Source organism: Neoarius graeffei, chromosome 6 (assembly GCF_027579695.1).
Source record: "Neoarius graeffei isolate fNeoGra1 chromosome 6, fNeoGra1.pri, whole genome shotgun sequence".
Lineage (NCBI taxonomy): Eukaryota > Metazoa > Chordata > Actinopteri > Siluriformes > Ariidae > Neoarius > Neoarius graeffei.
In genome coordinates this window covers 26,754,999-26,778,728 of record NC_083574.1, presented here as the reverse complement: position 1 = coordinate 26,778,728, position 23,730 = coordinate 26,754,999, and the positions used below count along the sequence as shown (strand labels likewise).

The 23,730-nt window shown below is 46.9% G+C and overlaps 1 protein-coding gene across 8 annotated transcripts in view; it reads right to left on the bottom strand.

Annotated features, from left to right (window-relative positions):
* cdon (cell adhesion associated, oncogene regulated) overlaps positions 1–23,730 on the bottom strand; it is a 382,189-nt gene that overhangs the window by 5,301 nt on the left and 353,158 nt on the right. For all 8 annotated transcript variants that reach the window (XM_060923511.1, XM_060923509.1, XM_060923515.1 and 5 more), the window contains 4 exons: positions 10,978–11,169; positions 10,424–10,719; positions 3,806–3,885; positions 2,884–3,143 (listed from right to left, as the gene is read on the bottom strand). In XM_060923511.1, coding sequence (XP_060779494.1) covers positions 2,884–3,143; positions 3,806–3,885; positions 10,424–10,719; positions 10,978–11,169 — 828 coding nt within the window. The remainder of the gene's footprint in view (positions 1–2,883; positions 3,144–3,805; positions 3,886–10,423; positions 10,720–10,977; positions 11,170–23,730) is intronic.

Here is a 23,730-nt window from a genome sequence, read left to right as displayed (position 1 = left end):
GAATCCACCAACGCCTGATATGTAGCCCCTTGGATACTCACCGGTATGCGATATGCTCCGACCCGATCGAGGGCGGCCTCTGGCGCATCGGGGATCCGAACCACCGCGCCCACTTCCATTGTTGTGCTGTTGAAGGTGGCCCGGCTCCCCGCAGCGCCAGCAAACCGGCCCGGGCTTTCCCTCTGCACCGGTGATCCGGGGCTCACTCACCTGAGGTGGGGGAGAGACAGACACAGAAGGGAGAAATGGGAGGGCACAGCGGGTGCGGCGGGCCGGCTGGGGTGGTGCCGGCCCCCGCCTCCACGGTGGGGGAATGGGGCGAGGATGGGACACAGAAGGAGGGGGAGAGAGAGAGAGAGAGAGAGAGAGAGAGAGAGAAGAGGAGAGAAGAGAAGATGCCATCTGCTGTCCTGCCACCGGGACAGCCGCCAGATGATCCTCCGCCAGCTCAACTGCCTGATCCAGCGACGCCGGGCGGTGGCACTGGACCCACTCCGCAGTTCCGGCTGGTAAGCGGGCGATGAACTGTTCCAGTACCACCTGGTCGACGATTCCCTCGGCGTCGCGATTGTTGGCCCTCAACCACCGCCAGCAGGCGTCCCGGAGCTGCTGGCTGAACGCGAACGGCCGGCCGACTTCCTCCAATCGCAGCGCGTGGAAGCGCTGGCGCTGTTGTTCCGGTGTGCGCCCCACGCGCTGGAGGACGGCCTGGCGGAGGTCCGCGTAGGCCAGCCGGCGGTCGGCGGGGAGCTGTAGCGCGGCCAGCTGTGCCTCTCCCGTTAGCAGGGGGAGGAGGCGCGCCGCACGCTGCTCCATCGGCCACCCCGAGGCTTCGGCAAGCTGTTCGAACAACGTGAGGAACGCCTCGGGGTCGTCCTGCGGGCCCATCTTGGTGACAGTGAGGGGAGACAGGCCCGCGGCCGGAGCGCTGGTGGACCCCGCCGACGCGAGGAGATGCCGGAACGCCTCGCAATCTTCCTGCTGGGCCAGCACCAGGGCTTCGAAGCGCCACTCTTGTTCCTTTCGGAGTGTGACGAGCGCCTGGTGCTGGCTTTGCTGAGCCGTGGCGAGGGCGTGGACCAGGTCGGCGAACGGGGAGGATTCCATGGGGCTGCTGGGTTGGTGCTCCACTGTCCCGGGTTTCGGCACCACTGTGGTAAGTTCCCTAGGGGTGGGTGGAGCACAGAGGACGGCAGGACAGAGATCAGGTGAACAAAAGGCTTTATTGCCACACTTTTCAGTCTAACAATATTTCGTAACGTAGAGAGAGACAGACACACACTAGCATCTCGTCCAGGGCAGTTCTCCTCTGCTCTCGCTCTCCCTCCTTAAATAGGGCGCGGTCACTGGGAAGACACACAAACACAGGTTAACTGCCATCAGGTGTAGTGATTCTGCCACTCACCTTCCCTGACTCCTCCCTCCTGTCACAGACCGGCGCTTGACCACGCCCCCACTGCCACACAGTCAAAAAAGGATTATACAGAAATGTCCAACTTCTGAAAAGTATGTTCATTTATACACTCAATACTTGGTTCTGGCTCCTTTACCATGAATTACTGCGTTGAAGCAGCATGGCATGGAGGCAATCAGCCTGTGGCGCTGCTGAGGTGTTATTGAAGCCCAGGTTGCTGTGATTGCAGCCTTCAGCTCGTCTGTATTTTTGGGTCAGGTGTTCCTCATCTTCTTCTTGACAATACCCCATAGATTCTCTGTGGGGTTCAGCTCAAGCAAGTTGGCTGACCAATCAAGCACAGTAATATCATGCTCAACAAACCATTTGGTAGTAGTTTTGCCACCGTGGGCAGGTGCTCAGTCCTGCTGGAAAAGGAAATCAGCATCTCCATAAATCTTGTCAGCAGATAGAGGCTCTAAAATGCTCTAAAATCTCCTGGTAGATGGCTATGTTGACTTTGGACTTGATAAAACACAGTGATCCAAATGTTCGGATAACATGGCACCCAAAATCATCACAGACGGCGGAAACTTCACACTGGACTTCAAATACCCTGGATTCTGTGCCTCTCCACTCTTCCTCCAGGCCCTCGGACCTTGATTCCCAAATTAAATGCAAAATTTACTTTCATCTGAAAAGATGACTTTGGACCACTGAGCAACAGTCCACTTCTTTCTTTCCTTAGCCCAGGTAAGATGCTTCTGATGTTGTCTCTGGTTCAGGAGTGGCTTGATATTAGGAATGCAATAGTTGTAGCCCCTTTCCTGAAGATGTCTGTGCATGGTGGCTCTTGAGGCACTGACACCATCCTCAGTCCACTCCTTGTGAAGCTCTCTCAAGTTCTTGAATTGACTTTTCTTGACAATCTTCTCAAGGCTGTGGTCACCCTGTTGCTTGTGCACATTTTCCAGCCAGCCTTTTCAGCAATGACCTTCCGTTGCTTACCCCCCTTTTGGAGGGTGTTGATGATTGTCTTCTGGACAGCTGTCAAGTCAGCAGTCCTCCCCATGACTGTGGTTGTATGTACTGAACTTGACCAAGAGATACACTGTATTTATACTAGTTTACTCAAACTCGAAATGAAATATTCTAATATTTTGAGAAGTTTTTTTTGTACTGTCAGCCATAATTATCAACACTAAAATAGAAAAATGCTTAAAACATTTTAGTTTATGTGTAATGAGTCTAGAATATATTACATTTTCACTTTCTTAAATAATTGATGGAAAATATTGAACTTTGTCACAATATTCTAAGTTTCTAAGTGTTTGAAATGGACTTTTAGGTATGATGTTGGGTGTCCACAAACTTTTAGCCATATAATGTAGCTCAACACATAGGCAGAACAGGTAACTATTAGATTTTTTTAATTAAAAAAAGCTGGAAGAGTTATGATCTAGAACACAACTGTTGGGCTTCTGGCTCACCTCTGTTATAGCTGGTGTCTGGCACATCTTGTCCAGTTATACCCTCAAAATTCTGGGATGCTTTTGAGTCTGCATTCACCTGCATCTGCTCCATCTCCACATCCATCCTCTCACAAATCCCCTGGGGTGCTAGGCTGTCAGTACCATGGCATAGGAGTGAACCATGGTTTAGAGGCACCATCTCGAGACCATCAAGCTGGCACGGTACCAGCTGGTGTTTTAGGCCACCTGAGAAATTTCCATTGGCTTTTGTGTAGCACCTGTTTATAAACACAGAGATGCATATGAATTTTTTTGTTCATCTAGGTTGTTAAACTGTCAGGGAGTCAAAGGTCCAAGCAAATTGACTTGTTGTAATCCAAGGAATTTTTATATACAAGTCCAGTGTATAAAAAAAAAAAAAATTCCATAATCCAAATCAGCCTTCAGTCTTAGTCAGCTCCTGTATGCATTTTACCAAACAGAAGGCCTGTTTATCTATGCTGAGTGAAAAAGCTGTATCCACCTTCTTTCTGATACACACACTAATACATGCACACGTCTAAACCCAAAAATGTAAATATACACACAGAAATGCACACAAATTGTTGTAAATAATCAGAAATCACACACACACACAGCAAACTCTGAATGACTTCTGCTCTTATCAGTTTCATTCACTCCAGTGCTCCCCACTGACTTGTGGGAAGTTGAGAAGTAAACACTGCTGTCATTAAGAATGTTGCATGGCTGCACAATGAATAAACGGTTAGTGCTACACACACACATACACACACGCACACACAATTAGATAAACAAGCTATACTGTTGTTCTTATGCCATTGTGTGGGTGTGTATATCTGAACCAGAAAGGACTCTTGAGACCCAGATGACTGGCATATAGCCTGAAAGAGTACTTTCTCCACAGCTGTTTTTTTCTCACCTGTTGTTGTTACAGAAGTTCTGGCAGCTCATGCCGTCAGCAGTGTCCATCTGGGGTACAGATGTGTATGTGCTTCCTCGCTGCCACACCAGAAATACAATTAATTAAGATAACTTCTCTTTGATGTTACATCACAACATATAGAAAAAAAAAAACCTGGCCGGAGTTCAGCGACCCTAGTTTTTCAAATCTTTTACATGCACTTTTACATGTTCCCACAATTCCAAATGTAAAAGATCCAGTACCAAAACAACACAGAAAAAACTAATTCAAAGTTCTTTAATTTAACCAAGATGTATATGCAGCGGCTTTTGGCTCTCTGACGTGATGTCTATTAATTGTGTATGTAGTGTGTGTAATGTCTGTTAGGACGTGCTATCAAGCAAAATGTCTACAGTCATATGGACTTGCTCAGCATTGGACTGCGGTGCCACATTGATGTTACAAGAACTTTCCAACAAGCTCATAACATACCGCACGATATAGCAAGACCACCGAGATCTACTTGGATTGTAGCTGGGTCTGTGAGGAGACGCAGACAGTGAAGGGAATGGAAGCAAAAGCAAGGTTGCTGAGCTGGCCTATGGGCTTGACTGAAAGAACAACTGCAAAAGCCTCTGGTTCCGAGCATCCTCCTCACTCATACCCAATCTACTGTCAACAAAATAGAGGAATTGGATCTGCAAATCACAGCAAACTCCACCATTCATGATTGCTGTGCGATTATCATAATGGAAATCTGGCTACACCCGTGGATCCCAGACACTGCAATTCAGCTAGCAGGCCGCTCCACTCACTGTCATAACAGAAACAAAGACTCTGGTAAGAGCAGAGGAGGGGGGCTGTGTATCTATGTTCACAATGACTGGTACACAAACTGTAAGCTCATATTCACTACTGTTCTCCTGACGTGGAGGCAATGTCTGTGATGTGTAGACCCTTCTGTCTGTCGGGACAGAGAGGAGCCGCTGCGTGTGTGTGCGCCACCATCTTGGCTCAACTCCCTCCCTGTTCTGCCCCTCCTCCCCCCTCTGCCCCCTGCCACAGATTCTGCTCGCACACCCCCCTTCAGCATCTGACATGTCATCCTCACAGTTTTCCCCCCCAACACACACACACACACATACATCTCATCGTTCATTAACACACTGAACTCAGGGACTGCACATCTCACTTTACCTCGCTCATTTGCACTATTCTGCACTACCTCATCTTAACAGCTGCTAGTTTGTTTATACTGCTTATTTCATGTTTCATGTTTACCTGCTATACCTCAAGTGCCCTTGACTGTTTGGTTATTTGAACCAATTTATGTGCGCGTGTGTGTGGGTGTGTGTGGGTGTATATATATATATATATATATATATATATATATATATATATATATATATATATATAAAATGTATGTATGTATATATGGGTGTTTAGTCTACGTCTAGTTCATATCTAGAGTGTTTATACTGTTTATATTGTCTGTTTGAGTGTTTAGTCTGTGTGTAGTTCTTATCTAGTGTTTACACTGTTTACATTGTCTGAGTGTTTAGTCTATGTCTTGTTCTTATCTAGTGTTTATACTGTTTATTTATACTGTTTATATTGTTTGTCTGAGTGTTTAGTCTATGTCTAGTTCCTATCTAGAGTGTTTATACTGTTTATATTGTTGTTTGTTTTTTCAATTATTCTATTTTTATTTTATTGGTGCATTGCCCGGTGGTGTAGTGGTTAGCGCTGTCGCCTCACAGCAAGAAGGTCCGGGTTCGAGCCCTGTGGCCGGCGAGGGCCTTTCTGTGCGGAGTTTGCATGTTCTCCCCGTGTCCGCGTGGGTTTCCTCCGGGTGCTCCGGTTTCCCCCACAGTCCAAAGAAATGCAGGTTAGGTTAACTGGTGACTCTAAATTGACCGTAGGTGTGAATGTGAGTGTGAATGGTTGTCTGTGTCTATGTGTCAGCCCTGTGATGACCTGGCGACTTGTCCAGGGTGTACCCCGCCTTTCGCCCGTAGTCAGCTGGGATAGGCTCCAGCTTGCCTGCGACCCTGTAGAACAGGATAAAGCAGCTACAGATAATGAGATGAGATGAGATGGTGCATTGCCTGTTTGCACCGTGGGTCAGAGAGGACTGAAATTTCATCTGTGCTGTATGTCGAGCATGTATAGCATATTTGACAATAAAGTTGACTTGACTTGACTTCTATCTGCCAAGAGAGCTCATGGCTATACTCCTCACTTCTGTATATATTCCACCGAATGCTAACCACTGCTCTCACCCTGCTGCATGACACAATAAACAAAACAACAACAGGCTCATCCAGACGGGGTGTACATTATTGCTGGGGACTTTAATCAAGCTAAGCTAAGGGCTGTGCTTCCTAAATGTGTACAATATGTACAGTGTGCCACCAGGGGGAAGAACACACTGTTCCAACTTAAAGCAAGCATAGAGAGCAGTACCTATTCCACACCTGGGGCTGTCAGACCACCTCTCACTACTACTCCTGCCAGTTTACACCCCACTCAGGAGACAGACTAAGCCTGACATTAGGATTATTAAAACCTGTCCAGGGGAAGCTCTCTCTCAGCTGCAGGACTGCTTTGCACACACAGATTGGAATATATTTGAACATAAGGACTTGGAAGCATACACAGAGACTGTTTTGTTTGATAAAAAAACCTGTACTGATAATGTAACAGCTGATAAACGCATCCGGGTCTATCCCAACCTTAAACCCTGGATGACTAGTGAGGTACAGTCTCTGTTGAAAGCAACCAACTCTGTGTCAGGTGAGAGGGCTCAGTACAGCATGGCAAGAGCTGACCTCAGGCGAGGCATTAAACCACCTAATACACAACAACCCAAGGCAGGTGTGGCAGGGACTTCAGCAGATCACCGACTATAAGGGCAGTTAACTTGTGATTGTTCGCGCTGACCCCTCACTGGCAGAAGAACTCAACCATTTCTTTTCCCAGTTTGAGACAACATTGTCATACTCAGTCACACTACGCCTTTCACACTCACTTTCCAGGAGCACCAAGTGAGACGTGTGCTCAAGATGGTGAACCAAAAGAAAGCTGCTGGATTGGACGGAGTACTCAGCAAGGCTCAATGCTTGTACTGACCAGCTCTTGGGGGTCCTTACAAAAATTTTCAATCTTTCCCTGTCACAAGCCACAGTCCCATCCGCTTAAAATCAGCTACTGTTATCCCTGTCCCCAAGAAGCAAACTATCAACAGTCTTAATGACTACAGACCAATAGCTCTCACGTCAGTGGTACACTGCAAAAAATGATATCTTAGCAAGTGAAAATATCTTGAAAATACTTGAAATAATCTAGTATTTCCTATTAGAAGACTACAAAACACCAACTCAGATTATTAAACCTAGTTCTAGATTGCCACCAACTTATTCTAAGATGTCTTATCAAGTAAAAACATCTGTCCATGCAGCAAGATAATTTCACTAGTATTAAGTAATTTGCTCCTCAAATTTAGTTTTCAATTTTTTGCAGTGTTATGAAATGCTTTGAAAAACTGGTGGCACAGCACAGGACTGCCTCCCACCAATGTTTGACCCTTAACAGTTTGCATACAGAGCAAACAGATCCACTGAGGATGCCATCAACACAGCCCTCCACACTGCACTGAGCCACCTGGAACACCCTGGCACCTATGTAAGGTTGCTCTTTATTGATTACAGCTCAGCTTTCAACACAATCATCCCTGGCAGACTAGTGGAAAAGCTGTACAATCTGGATTTTCTCCCACTCCCTTGTGCATGGATAAAAGACTTTCTCACCAACTGCCCTCAGACTGTTAAAATTGGCCACCGCAGCTCCTCCACCATCACACTCAGTACTAGTTCCCCACAAGGCTGCGTTCTGAGCCCACTCCTTTACACCTATGACTGCACTCCCATCCACGCCTCAAACACCATCATCAAATTTGTGGATGACACCACAGTGGTCGGTCTCATCATAGGTGGTGATGAGTTAGCATATAAGAACAAGGTCCAGGAGCTGTACTTATGGTGTGCAAACAACCTGGCACTGAACACCAGCAAAACCAAGGAGATGGTTATCGACTTCAGAAGATACAGAGATGAACCTGCTCCACTCCTCATAAATGGGGTAGAAGTGGAAAGTTCCTGGGGATGACGATCTCAAAGAACCTCTCCTGGCCGGTAAACACTCAGGTGGTGATCAAGAAATCCCAGCAGCGGCTGCACTTTCTGAGGCTGCTATGGAAAGCCAAACTAGATGAGAATCTGCGAGTGACATTCCAGTGCTCCACTGTAGAGACTGTGCTGGCATACTGAATCACAGTGTGGTATGCTGGCTGCTCAGCAGCAGAGAGAAAAGCCCTCCAGAAGGCCATCAAAACAGCAGAGAAAATTATTGGCTGTCCCCTGCTTTCTCTGGAAATCATCTCCAACTCATGGTGCCTTACCAAAGCCGGCAACTTCAACAAGGACAATTCTCACCCTGGTCACAAACTGTTTGCTCTCCTGCCCTCAGGGAGGCGCTATAGGAGCTTGAAAAGCAAAACAAACAGACTCAACAGGCCATCAGAACTGTGAATGCTGTAAACACATGACTTATGACCTCATACAGTGGTGCTTGAAAGTTTGTGAACCCTTTAGAATTTTCTATATTTCCGCATAAATATGATCTAAAACATCATCAGATTTTCACACAAGTCCTAAAAGTAGATAAAGAGAACCCAGTTAAACAAATGAGACAAAAATATTATACTTGGTCATTTATTTATTGAGGAAAATGATCCAATATTACATATCTGTGAGTGGCAAAAGTATGTGAACCTTTGCTTTCAGTATCTGGTGTGACCCCCTTGTGCAGCAATAACTGCAACTAAACGTTTCCAGTAACTGTTGATCAGTCCTGCACATTGGCTTGGAGGAATTTTAGCCCATTCCTCCATACAGAACAGCTTCAACGCTGGGATGTTGGTGGGTTTCCTCACATGAACCGCTTGCTTCAGGTCCTTCCACAACATTTTGATTAGATTAAGGTCAGGACTTTGACTTGGCCATTCCAAAACATTAACTTTATTCTTCTTTAACCATTCTTTGGTAGAACAACTTGTGTGCTTAGGGTCATTGTCTTGCTGCATGACCCACCTTCTCTTGAGATTCAGTTCATGGACAGATGTCCTGACATTTTCCTTTAGAATTTGCTGGTATAATTCAGAATTCATTGTTCCATCAATGATGGCAAGCCATCCTGGCCCAGATGCAGCAAAACAGGCCCAAACCATGATACTACCACCACCATGTTTCACAGATGGGATAAGGTTCTTATACTAGAATGCAGTGTCTTCCTTTCTCCAAACATAACACTTCTCATTTAAACCAAAAATTTCTATTTTGGTCTCATCCGTCCACAAAACATTTTTCCAATAGCCTTCTGGCATGTCCACATGATCTTTAGCAAACTGGAGATGAGCAGCAATGTTATTTTTGGAGAGCAGTGGCTTTCTCCTTGCAACCCTGCCATGCACACCATTGTTGTTCAGTGTTCTCCTGATGGTGGACTCATGAACATTAACATTAGCCAATGTGAGAGAAGCCTTCAGTTGCTTAGAAGTTACCCTGGGGTCCTTTGTGACCTCGCCGGCTATTACACGCCTTGCTCTTGGAGTGATCTTTGTTGGTCGACCACTCCTGGGGAGGGTAACAATGGTCTTGAATTTCCTCAATTTGTACACAATCTGTCTGATTGTGGATTGGTGGAGTCCAAACTCTTTAGAGATGGTTTTATAACCTTTTCCAGCCTGATGAGCATCAACAACACTTTTTCTGAGTTCCTCAGAAATCTCCTTTGTTCGTGCCATGATACACTTCCACAAACATGTGTTGTGAAGATCAGACTTTGATAGATCCCTGTTCTTTAAATAAAACAGGGTGCCCACTCACACCTGATTGTCATCCCATTGATTGAAAACACCCGAGTCTAATTTCACCTTTAAATTAACTGTTAATCCTAGAGGTTCACATACTTTTGCCACTCACAGATATGTAATATTGGATCATTTTCCTCAATAAATAAATGACTAAGTATAATATTTTTGTCTCATTTGTTTAACTGGGTTCTCTTTATCTAATTTTAAGATTTGTGTGAAAATCTGATGATGTTTTAGGTTATATTTATGCAGAAATATAGAAAATTTTAAAGGGTTCACAAACTTTCAAGCACCACTGTACATTAAGTGCAATAACAAAACTGTGCAATAACTTTTAACTTATCACTTGATTTTTTTTATTATTGGTTTTATGTTTGTCTTATAAATTTTATGTTGTTTATAAACGTGTTTTTTTAAATCGTTATCAGATGAAGCACTTCAATTTCGTTGTACTGTGTACAATGACAATAAAGGCATTCAAATTCTAATTTATCTTATTTATAATAATAAACTAATCACTAATGCTCAAACAATGGTCACCATTCAGACATACCTGGAACTTTATAAAGGGTAATGTAGCTAGACAAATAATTGTGGAACACCTCTGATATATAATTCAGATAAAAAAGCCCATATAATGTGAACATATAAATCCACATAATTTGTCCACTGGTTACAGCCAGACAAGGTCTCCACCTACTTACACTGTGCACATGGTGAAGGTGTGTATGCTCAAAGTCCACGGTCCTGTGAGGCAGAGGTATGTCATGAGTGTGGGAATGTCCCAGACTGTAGAGAGAACCTGACCCATTTAGCAGAGTCAGACCATTGGGAAGTTTATGGTGGAGGTGATGGCAACCCTGGGGCATGATGGACCCACTGTTCATGCAGTGACCATGCATGTTGCCGTTGAGCTGACTAGAGCCAGATAGTGTTGTGTACTCCATCATGTGACCATTCATCTCAGCAGGCTGGTACAGGTAACCAGGAGGGTTGCACTCTGTAGAAATGGAGGGAAACAGAAAGAGGAGAGACAGAGAGAAATATATATATTGTTGGTGTTGTTGTTCCAAAAAAAAAGGTGTAAAATTAGTAAAAAGTGTAAAACATATGAATATCCAGGTCCTTATGAACACATTACTTGTTTGCCAACCTGTTTATGTACAGACCAAAGTATTTACTCTGTTACTCAACCCCATTCAGAGCTTTATAGTGCCTGCTGGCACAGGGGAAAATGTGACACAACACTGGGACTCACTGTGCATGCTATGCTGCTGGCGGTTTCTCCACAGGCACATGATGATGAAGATGAGCAAAATGAGCACCATGACACCCAAAATGCAGCCCACAATCAGGTACAAGACACCACCTGCTGATGAATTTGAACTTGGTGGGTACACAGCTGGCGGCGTGATGGGCTGCTGATTGGGAACACCTGGAGCCTGATGTGCTTTATAGATCGAAACAGAGAGAGAAAGAAGAAAGAAAGAAAGAAAGACATATCATTACTCTGTCTTATAGCAGTATGTATGATGATACCACAATGTTATCTCCAGCTGCATGTCTCAATGATTTTTTAGATGAAATTGTATTGTTTCTTTGATAATCTGCTAAAAGCCAAGCACAATCCTCTTAACAAGCCCACTTTAAAATACATTATAACAGTTTCCTTAACTAAATCATTTAGTAATTGAATTGCTGCTAATTTTATGGCAGCCAGTCTGACTGAAATGTTATTAGCAAAATAAAACTTTCTGAGACAGACAGGATGCACCCTGGGCAGGCCACCAAATCTATCGCAGGGCTAACACAGAGATGAACAACCATTCACACTCACACCTATGGGCAATATAAGTAGCCAGTTGACCTACTCCACATGTCTTTGGACTGCGGGAGTAAACTGGAACACCAGGAGGAAACCCACACAGGCAACCCAGAATATGCAAAAACCGCATAGAAAGGCCCCAGTTGGCCATGAGGTTGAAACCCAGAACCTTTTTGCTATGAAGCAACAGTGCTAACCACTACACCAATGTGTTGCCCAAATTCACTTACATGACATGCAATTTTTAAAAAGTGGAACTATGTACAGTACATATTTCCAGAGCTATGCCTGTTCAATTGCCTACAAATAGTGTGACTTAAAATAGTGTGGGAAAAAAAACACATTTGGTATTGTACTCATAATGATGTAGAAGAATAAATAAACTTTTTACATAAATACACACACACAGTGGTTAGCACTGTTGCCTCACAGCAAGAAAGTCCAGGGTTCGAGCCCAGCGGCTGACGAGGACCTTTCTGTGTGGAGTTTGCATGTCTGCGTGGGTTTCCTCCGGGTGCTCCGGTTTCCCCCACAGTCCAAAGACATGTAGGTTAGGCTAATTGGTGGCTCTAAATTGAACATAGGTGTGAATGTTTGTTTGTCTCTATGTGTCAGCCCTGCGATGATCTGGCGACTTGTCCAGGGTGTACCCCGCCTCTTGCCCATAGTCAGCTGGGATAGGCTCCAGCTTGCCTGCGACCCTGTACAGGATAAGCGGCTATAGATAATGGATGGATGGATACATGTAAATAAATAAAACATTTATTACATGAATTTTTGGAGGTTGACAAACCAACTTAAAGAGGCATTACCACCATCAACTGGACTGGAGTGGGGATATTTGAGAAAAAAATACAGGCGATATTGGGAAGAAAAAGGGGCGCTGTGATTCTTGGAAGTTGTAGTTTAGAGTGGCCATGTTTGGAGGCTGTCGTTCTCAACACTGTTACTGACCTATTCGTTACAGTGCAATATATTTATTGTGTGCAAAATAAATACATATTCTGTATATTGTATATTCTAGAGTGTGTACGTGTGTGTGTGTATATACACATATATATATATATCTTCTTCTTCAAATGCATGAAAAGCCCCAGGTACTGATAACATTCCTGGTCGTGTCCTGAGAGACTGTGCCGAGGAGCTCACAGATGTCTTTACAGACATCTTCAACATCTCGTTGAGCCAGGCTGTTGTCCCCACATGCCTCAAAAACCACCACCATCATCCCGGTCCCGAAGAAGCCGTCTCCCTCCTGCTTCAATGACTACCGCCCTGTCGCACTCACTCCCATCCTCATGAAGTGCTTCGAGCGGCTAGTCATGAAGCATATCAAGTCTGCCCGCCCCCCCGCCCTGGACCCTTTCCAGTTTGCATATCAGTCCAACCGTGTCAGAATGCTGTTCATAGACTTCAGCTCAGCATTCAACACAATCATTCCTCAGCAGCTCATTCATAAACTGGACCAGCTGGGACTCAACACCTCCCTGTGCAACTGGCTGCTGGACTTCCTGACGGGGAGACCACAGACTGTACGGGTCGGCAGCAACTCCTCCAGCACCATCACACTGAACATGGGGCCCCCCCCAAGGATGCATGCTAAGCCCCCTCCTCTTCACTCTGCTGACCCACGACTGCACACCAACATCCAGCTCAAATCTCTTCGTTAAGTTTGCGGATGACACGACTGTGGTGGGTCTCATCAACAATGGTGATGAGACAATCTACAGGAGTGAGGTGAGCCGCTTGGCCATGTGGTGCAAGGACAACAATCTCCGTCTGAACGTGGAGAAGAAGAGATTGTTGTGGACTTCAGGAGAGAGCACACCCAGCATGCTCCACTATCTATCAACGGTGCTGCAGTGGAGAGGGTGAGCAGCACCAAGTTTCTGGGTGTGCACATCTCTGAAGACCTGTCCTGGAGCAACAACACTGCATCCCTGGCCAAAAAAGCCCAAAAGCATCTGTACTTCCTCCGCAAACTGAGGAGAGCAAGAGCCCCAGCCCCCATCATGCACACTTTCTACAGAGGCACTATCGAGAACATTCTGACCAGCTGCATCACCGTGTGGTATGGCGCCTGCACCGTGTCCTGCTGCAAGTCTCTGCAGCGCATCGTGAGAGCAGCTGAGAGGATCATTGGTGTCTCTCTCCCTTCTCTAATGGATATTTATAACTCCCGCCTCACCCGCAAAGCCATCAGGATTGCAGGTGATCCCACCCACCCACCCATCTCACAGCCTCTTCAGCCTGCTGCCATCGGGGAGGAGACTGTGGAGTCTCCGGGCCAAAACCAGCAGGCTCAAGAACAGTTTCTTTCACCAGGCAGTCAGGAGGCTCAACTCCCTCCCTGTTCTGCCCCTCCTCCCCCCTCTGCCCCCTGCCACAGATTCTGCTCACACACCACCCTTCAGCATCTGACATGTCATCCTCACAGTTTCCCCCCCAACACATGCACACACACACACATACATACATCTCATCGTTCATTAACGCACTGAACTCAGGGACCGCACATCTCACTTTACCTTGCTCATTTGCACTATTCTGCACTACCTCATCTTAACAGCTGCTAGTTTGTTTATACTGCTTATTTCATGTTTCATGTTTACCTGCTATACCTCAAGTGCCCTTGACTGTTTGGTTATTTGAACCAGTGTGTGTGTGTGTGTGTGTGTATATGTATGTGTTTATACTGTTTATTTATACTGTTTATATTGTTTGTCTGTTTGGTCTATGTCTAGTTCCTATCTAGAGTGTTTATACTGTTTATATTGTTTGTTTTTTTTTCAATTATTCTATTTTTATTTTTATTTATTGCATTGCCTGTTTGCACCGTGGGTCAGAGAGGACTGAAATTTCATCTGTGCTGTATGTCGAGCATGTATAGCTCTGGCAGCGGGGGAGTGGCCATGCGCCGGTCTGTGACAGGAGGGCGGAGTCAGGGAAGGTAAGTGGCAGAATCACTACACCTGTTGTCAATTAACCTGTGTTTGTGTGTGTCTTCCCAGTGACCATGCCCTATTTAAAGAGGGAGAGCAGAGAGCAGAGGGGCTCATCCCCGAACCAGATGCCGGTTGTGTGTTGGTGTGTGTCTGAATTGGAAATTGTTCACTGAAAAGTGTGGCAATAAAAGCCGTATTTACAAACCTGATCTCTGTCCTGCCATCCTCTGTGCTCCACCCCTTCGTTAGAACTGTTACAGTGGTGCTGAAATCCGGGATCTGGAGCACAGCAGCCTAACAGCCCCATGGAGTCCTCCCCGTTCACCGAACTGGTCCACGCCCTCGCCACGGCCCAGCAAAGCCAGCACCAGGTGCTACTCACCCTCCGAAAGGAGCAAGAACAATGGTTCGAGGCCCTGGTGTTGGCCCAACAAGAAGATCAACAGGCGTTCCGGCACCTCCTTGCGTCGGCGGGGTCCACCAATGCTCCCACCACGGGCCCGTCCCCCTCACCCTAACAAAGATGGGCCCGCAGGACGACCCCGAGGCATTCATCATACTCTTCGAGCAAGTCACGGAGACCTCGGGGTGGCCGATGGAGCAGCACGCAGCGCGCCTCCTCCCCCTGCTAACAGGAGAGGCACAGCTGGGCGCGCTACAGCTCCCGGCCGACCGGTCTATGCAGACCTTCGCCGGGCCATCCTCCAGCGTGTGGGGCGCACCCCGGAACAGCAGCATCAGCGCTTCTGCGCTTGGAGGAAGTCGGCCGGCCATTCGCGTTCAGCCAGCAACTCCGGGACGTCTGCTGGCAGTGGTTGAGGGCTGACAACCGCAACGCCGAGGGGATCATCGACCAGGTGGTGCTGGAGCAATTCATTGCACGCTTACCAGCGGGAACCGCGGAATGGGTCCAGTGCCACCGTCCGGCGTCGCTGGATCAAGCAGTCGAGCTGGCGGAGGACCATATGGCGGCTGTCACGGCGGCAGGACAGCAGACAGCCTCTTCTCTTCTCTCCTCTTCTCTCTCTCTCTCTCTCCCTCTCCTCCTGTGTCTCGTCCTCGCCCCATTCCCCCACTGCGGAGGCGGGGGCCGGCGCCACTTGTGCCGGCCCGCCGCACCCGCGGTGCCCTCCCGTTTCTCCCTTCTGTGTCTGTCTCTCCCCCTCCTCAGGTGAGTGAGCCCCAGAACACTGTTGCGGAGAGGAAGCCCGGGCCGGTTTGCTGGCGCTGCGGGGAGCCAGGCCACCTCCAACAACAGTGCACGGTCATGGAGGTGGGCGTGGTGGTTCGGATCCCCGACGCACCAGGAGCCGCCCTCGATCGGGCCGGAGCGTATCACATACCGGTGAGTATTCAAGGGGATACATATCAGGCATTGGTGGATTCTGGTTGTAATCAGACTTCAGTTCACCAAAGCCTGGTGCAAAACGAGGCATTGGGGGAGCACAGGGGGTGAAGGTGTTGTGTGTGCACGGGGACGTTCACAGCTACCCTTTGGTGTCGGTCCACATTTTTTTCAGAGGGGAAAAATTTATAGTGAAGGTGGCGGTTAATCCTTGCCTTACCCACTCTTTAATTTTGGGGACGGATTGGCCGGGATTTCGGGATTTAATGACACACTTAGTAAAGAGTGGGTCCTGCCATTTAACAGGGGGAGGTCCCGGTGTCGCTTTGGCGGGAGCAGCTGTCACAGAGCCATCTACGTCATCTCCACGTCAGAGTGAGGAGCCGCCGGCCCCTCCTCTGTTGGGGAATCCCTTGCAGATTTCCCATTAGAGCAGTCGCGAGACGAGACTCTGCGGCATGCGTTTGACCAAGTGAGAGTAATCGATGGTCAAACGCTCCAGCCGAACACCACTCCATCCTTCCCCTACTTCGCGATTATGAAGGATAGGTTATACTGAGTGACGCAGGACACTCAAACTAAAGAGCGAGTCACGCAGCTTTTAATTCTGAAGAGCCGTCGGGAATTGGTATTCCAGGCGGCTCACTTTAATCCCATGGCTGGACACTGAGGGCAGGATAAGACACGAGCCCGAATAATGGCCCGATTTTATTGGCCGGGGATTCGCGGCGATGTCCGTAGGTGGTGTACGGCGTGCCGCGAATGCCAGTTAGTAAATCCAGCGGCCATTCCAAAAGCGCCTTTGCGCCCTTTACCATTAATCGAGACCCCATTCGAAAGAATTGGGATGGATCTCGTCGGGCCATTAGATCGGTCAACACGAGGGTACCGCTTTATATTAGTTCTGGTGGACTATGCAACGCGATACCTGGAAGCCGTGCCTCTTCGCAATATCTCAGCACGCAGTATTGCAGAGGCACTCTTCCGTGTCATCTCCCGAGTTGGAATCCCGAAAGAGATTCTGACTGATCAAGGCACCTCCTTTATGTCACGAACACTCAACGAACTGTATGGGTTATTAGGTATCAAGCCGATCCGCACCAGCGTTTATCACCCACAAACGGACGGTTTAGTGGAAAGGTTTAATCGCACCCTCAAGAACATAATTAAAAAATTTGTAAGTGAGGACGCACGTAACTGGGATAAGTGGCTCGAACCCTTGTTATTTGTAGTGCGAGAGGTCCCCCAAGCCTCCACGGGGTTCTCCCCGTTTGAATTATTATATGGGCGTAAGCCGCGCGGCATTTTAGATGTGCTGTGAGAAAATTGGGAGGAGGGACCTTCACCAAGTAAAAACAAAATTCAATACGTTATTGACCTGCGCGCAAAACTTCACACACTCACGCACCTAACCCAGGAGAATTTGCGGCAGGCCCAAGAACGGCATACCCGCCTGTACGACAAGGGTATGTGCCTTAGCGAGTTCGCACCAGGACATAAAGTACTCATACTGTTGCCCACATCGAGCTCTAAATTAGTCGCCAAGTGGCAAGGACCCTTCGAGGTCACACGGCGAGCCGGGGACATCGACTATGAGGTGAGGCGGATGGACAGGGGTGGGGCGCTACAGATTTACCACCTCAATCTACTCAAACTCTGGAACGAGGAGGTCCCTGTAGCATTGGTGTCGGTGGTTCCGGAGGAGGCGGAGCTGGGGCCGGAGGTTCAAAAAGGCACATTGACATCGCATACCTCTCCGGTCCCCTGTAGAGACCACCTCTCCCCGACCCAACTCACGGAGGTCGCCCAGTTGCAGACCGAGTTTTCGGACGTGTTCTCGCCCCTGCCCGGCCGCACCAACCTCATAGAGCACCACATTGAGAAGCCCCCGGGGGTGGTAGTGCGCAGCCGCCCTTACAGGCTACCCGAACACAAAAAAAAAGGTGGTTCGGGAAGAACTCGAGGCCATGCTCGAAATGGGCATCGTCGAGGAGTCCCACAGTGACTGGAGCAACCCGGTGGTCTTGGTACCCAAGACCGACGGGTCGGTCCGGTTCTGTGTGGACTATAGAAAAGTCAACGCGGTGTCTAAATTTGACGCGTACCCAATGCCTCGTATTGATGAGTTGCTCGATCGACTAGGCACTGCTCGCTTTTATTCGACACTGGATTTAACAAAGGGATACTGGCAGATCCCCTTGACTCCACTATCCCGCGAAAAAACGGCCTTTTCCACACCACTCGGTTTACACCAGTTCGTCACACTTCCGTTCAGGCTGTTTGGGGCACCCGCTATGTTTTAGCGGCTTATGGACAGGGTCCTCCGCCCCCACGCCACCTATGCGTCCGCCTACCTTGATGACATCATCATCTATAGTAATGACTGGCCAAGGCATCTCGAACGTCTGAGGGCCGTCCTTAGGTCGCTGAGACGAGCGGGGCTCACAGCCAACCTGAAGAAGTGTGCGATTGGGCGGGTGGAAGTACGGTATCTGGGCTTCCACTTGGGCAACGGGCAGGTGCGGCCCCAAATTAACAAGACTGCAGCAATTGCGGCCTGCCTGAGGCCCAAGACCAAAAAGGGGGTGAGACAGTTCCCGGGGCTGGCTGGCTATTATCGGAGGTTTATACCTCATTATTTGGATGTCACCAGCCCGCTGACTGATCTCAATAAAAAGGGGGCACCAGATCCGGTCCAGTGGACGGAGCAATGCCAGCGGGCTTTTTCTGAGGTAAAGGCCGCACTGTGTGGGGGGCCACTTTCACACTCCCCTGACTTTTCTCTCCCCTTTATATTACAGACCGACGCGTCGGACAGAGGGCTGGGGGCGGTTTTGTCCCAGGAGGTGGAAGGGGAGGACCTCCCAGTCCTATAAATCAGCAGGAAGTTGTCGGTGTGTGAGGGGCACTACAGCACCAAAGAGAGTGTCTAGCAATCAAGTGGGTGGTCCTCGCCCTCCGTTACTACCTTTCACCCTCTGTTCAGACCACGCACCCCTCCAGTGGCTCCACCGCATGAAGGATGCCAACGCGCGGATCACCCGTTGGTATCTGGCACTCCAACCCTTTAATTTCAAGGTGGTCCACAGGCCGGGGGCGCAGATGGTCGTGGCGGACTTCCTCTCCCGTCGGGGGGGGGGGGGGGGGGGGGGAGTCGGCTGCAGGCCGGACAGCCGCCCGGCCTGAGTCGGGCGGTGGGGGTATGTGGCAGTGGGGGCGTGGCCAAGCGCCGGTCTGTGACAGGAGGGCGGAGTCAGGGAAGGTAAGTGGCAGAATCATTACACCTGTTGTCAATTAACCTGTGTTTGTGTGTGTCTTCCCAGTGACCACACCCTATTTAAAGAGGGAGAGCAGAGAGCAGAGGGGCTCATCCCCGAACCAGACGCCGGTTGTGTGTTGGTGTGTGTCTGAATTGGAAATTGTTCACTGAAAAGTGTGGCAATAAAAGCCGTATTTACAAACCTGATCTCTGTCCTGCCGTCCTCTGTGCTCCACCCCTTCGTTAGAACTGTTACAATAGCATATTTGACAATAAAGTTGACTTGACTTCTTTTGGCTGCTCCCGATTAGGGGTTGCCACAGCGGATCTTTCGTCTCCATTGCTCTCTGTCCTCCTCATCCTTCTCTACCACACCTGCCACTTTCATGTCCTCTCTCACCACATCCATGTATCTCCTCTTTGGCCTTCCTCGTTTTCATTTGCCTGGCAGCTCCATCCTCAACATTCTCCTTCCAACATGCTCTGCATCTCTTCTCAGGATGTGTCCATACCATCTCAGTCTCATCTCTCTTAGCTTAATTCCCAAGCTCTCCACATGTGCTGTCCCTCTGATGTGCTCGTTCCTTATCCTGTCCAACCTTGTCACTCCCATCGCAAACCTTAACATCCTCAACTCCACCACCTCCAACTTTGCCTCCTGTCTCTTCGTTAAGGGTATGTTCTCCAATCCATACATCACAGCTGGTCTTACTACTATCTTATACAGCTTACCTTTCACTTTTGCTGGGACTTTCCGATCACAAATGACTCCCGAAATCCTTCTCCAACTGCTCCACCCTGCCTGCACTCTCTTTCTCACCTCACTATCGCAGCCCCCATTTTCCTGCACAGTTGACCCCAGGTACTTGAATTCACCAACTTTCTTTACGTCTACTCCTTGCATCTTCACTACACTCTCATCATCTTCACTGGCTCATCAATTTTATCCCTCTGTAATTACTGCAGCTCTGTACATCTCCCTTATTCTTGTATATTGGGACTAGCACACTCTTTCTCCATTCATTTGGCATTTTCTCATTCTCTGGGATCTTATTAAACAATCTCGTTAGGAACTCCACATCCGTCTCACCCAAACATCTCCAAGCCTCAATTGGGATACCATCTGGTCCGACTGCTTTCTCAGTCTTCGTTCTTTTCATGGCTGCCCTCACCTCATACTTACTAACCAACTCTGCTTCCTGATTTGCTGTCTCCAATGAATCTGACCTTTTCTCTCTTGGATTCTCCTTATTTAATAAATCCTCAAAGTACTCTTTCCACCTTCTTAATACACTTTGTTTGTCAGCATATTTCCATTTACATCTTTCATCACTCTTACCTGCTGTACATCCCTCGCTTCCCTGTTTCTCTTCCTAGCTAGTCTGTACAGGTCTTTCTCTGCTTCTTTGGTCTCCAGTCTTTCGTACAACTCCTGGTATGCATCTGCTTTCGCCTTCACCACCGCTCTTTTTGCCTTCTGTCTCGTCTCTCTGTATAACCACCTGCTTTCCTCATCTCTCTGATCATCCCAATTCTTCTTTGCTAGCCTCTTCTCATTTATAATTTCCTGCACTTCTTTGTTCCACCACCATGTCTCCTTGTCTTCCTTCCTCCTTCCTGATGACCACCCTAGCATGTTCCTTGCTGCCTCTCTTACTAGTACAGCAGTAGTATTCCAATCTTCTGGCAGACTTCCATGACCACTCAATGCTCGTCTCATTTCTTCCCTAAACTCCTTCTGATGTTCAACCTCTTTTAGTTTCCACCACTTAATCTTTGGCTCCACTATTTCATTCTTCCTCTTTTTCACTTTCAAGCTCATCCTGCACACGACCACTTGATGTTGTCTAGCTACACTCTCCCCTGCCATCACTTTCGAGTCTCCAATCTCCTTCAGGTTACCCCTTCTGCAGAGTATATTGTCCACCTGTGTAGATCTTCCTCCACACTTAAACGTCACCCTGTGCTGCTCTTTCTTCTCAAAGTATGTATTGACAATTGCCAAATTCATCCTCTTTGAAAAATCAATCACCATTTGCCCGTCCACATTTCTCTCTCTTATACCATATCTGCCCATCACGTCCTCATCTCCTCTGTTTCCCTCGCCAACATGTCCATTGAAATTTGCTCCTATCAGCATGCATTCCTCCCTCGGTATACTTTGTACCACTTCATCCATCTTTTCCCAGAAAGACTCTTTCTCTTCATTCTCAAATCCAACCTGTGGGGCATATGCACACACAACATTGATTACCACTCCTTGAATCTCCAACTTCATGCCTATCACTCTATCTGACACCCTCTTCACATCAATCACACTGTTGACCAACTCTCCCCTCAAAACAATACCAACACCATTTCTCTTTCCATCAACTCCATAATAAAACAACTTGCATCCATCTCCAATGTTCTTGGCCTTGCTTCCTTTCCACCTCGTCTCCTGCACACACAAAATATCCAACTTCCTTCTTTCCATCATACCTGCTAACTCTTGCGCTCTGCCAGTCAACGTTCCCACATTCAGTGTTCCTACCCTCAATTCTAAGCTCCTTCCCTTCCATCTTTCACACTCTCTCCTAACACGCCTCCCCCCTCTCTTTCTCCTTCTCCGTTTTGGTGCACTTTCCACCGGCACCCTGTTGACCAACAGTACCGGAGGAGGTCGTTGTTAACCCAGGCCCCGACCGATCCAGTATGGTATTTCTCTTTTCATTCCGCATGGCAGATTTGCCACAGTTTTCTGCCAGATGCCCTTCCTGACGCAACCCTCTCCAATTTATCCGGGCTTGGGACCGGCACCAAGAGTACGCTTATGCACCCCCAGTGGCTGGAGATATATATAAGTGTATGTTCTACAAAGCACTCCATCATCACATTATTTCTTTATTCTTTTTTAAAATTCTATTTACATTCTATCCTACTCCCTTTCCTTTTTACTACCCCCCCCCCCCCAATCTTCACAACCTACAGAGCACTGCAATAAGCATTTCACTGCATCTCATACTCTGTATGATTATGTATGTAACATACATAATTTGAATTTGGAATTTGCATTTGCTTGCACTCAGTGCAAAATGATGCATTCTTAAAGGATATACGCAGAACTTTTATTTTTAAATACATTTCTGAGTGGATAGTATCTCCATCCTTGACTCTTGTATGCTGCATAAATGGGAATAAAAAAAAAAGATATTTTTGAGAGTTAAAATCGACCGCAAAGTTAGTATTGTAATTGTCCCGCTGAGCCAGCCAGCCCTGAGTGTATGATGTCACAGCGGTCACCGATTTTACGGCTGAGGCCTTTGACAGGTATAGACCAAAGTCATATAAATAAAAATTTATGGTGAAAGTAAGAAATACCATTACCGACTTGTTCAATTAAGACTGATTTGACTTCATTGATTGTGGCTTGACTCTCATTAAAACAGAATAGGTGTTATAACTTATGCAACAAACATGTACATGCAAGCATTTTCACTGATAAAATGCAAAAGGCTAATTAAATAATCAGATAAACTGAGACAATCACATTCTGAAGCAAATTAAATAATCTTATACCAGTAACTTAAATACACTATTAGGAATGGGAATCGAAAACCGGTTCTTGTTGAGAACTGGTTCCCAGTGTTTCACTTCCATGGAATCGTTTGCCAGATTTGCTAACGATTCCCTTATCGATTCCAGTGGGCAGGGGAAAAGTCAGGATGATTCTAAGGGCCTGGCACTGACAGGGGGGCCTGTGAGGGATATTAATATTATTTTAATAGTATTGCCTTGTGTAAGTTTTTGAAATAAAATATTTCATTTCATCTGTTAAAATATGCAAATTATACATGGTTATGATTTGCTATAACATTTTTCTTGAATTATTTATGATATTGTCATTTCACCCCCCACCCTTTTTACTAATGGTACAGTCTGATTCTGGGAGCGGGACACGTGAAATGTGTAGCTCCGTATGTGCACAGCGCCGCTATTAGCGCAGCTTAGAGCAGCTGGCAGTTTTTCTATGTGTGCAACAGAGGTGAACATTCTAGAAGTTGCTAAGCAGGAGCAGGTGTAATAAATTATGAAGTCCGGATATCACACTGTGTGAAAAAAATCACCTTTATTTCATAGGTATCTTTATTGTATAATTAAGTCTAGATGTTTTGCCATTGTTCATGTGTGGATTTGTTGATATTGTTAAGTATTTAACTTTAATATTTTGCACATTAGCTGTGGTCATAGATATCATTGCTATTGTTCATGTGTGGATTTATTGATACTGTTGCTAAGTATTTAACTTGAATATTTGAACATTTGCTGTGTTTTCTAATAAATGTGTGATGCCTAAAAGAAACCAAAAACACTTCGTGGATTTCTTGCAGTGCACTATGTAATTGTATCAGAAAACTAGTGTAGTTATTCATCAAGGCATACATTTGATCACATACAATAAGTCAATAAATGGAGGAAACAAAGGAATACATTTTGTAATTCTGATTATTGATGATGTTTGCTGGAGGGCTCTGGAGTATCCATAATGTGCATACAGAATGTTATAAATCCATACTGATACAGTGATGCATGCAATTTCTCTCAACACAAACATTTGGATTGAATGAACTCCATAAGCTACTGAGTGGCCTAATAAT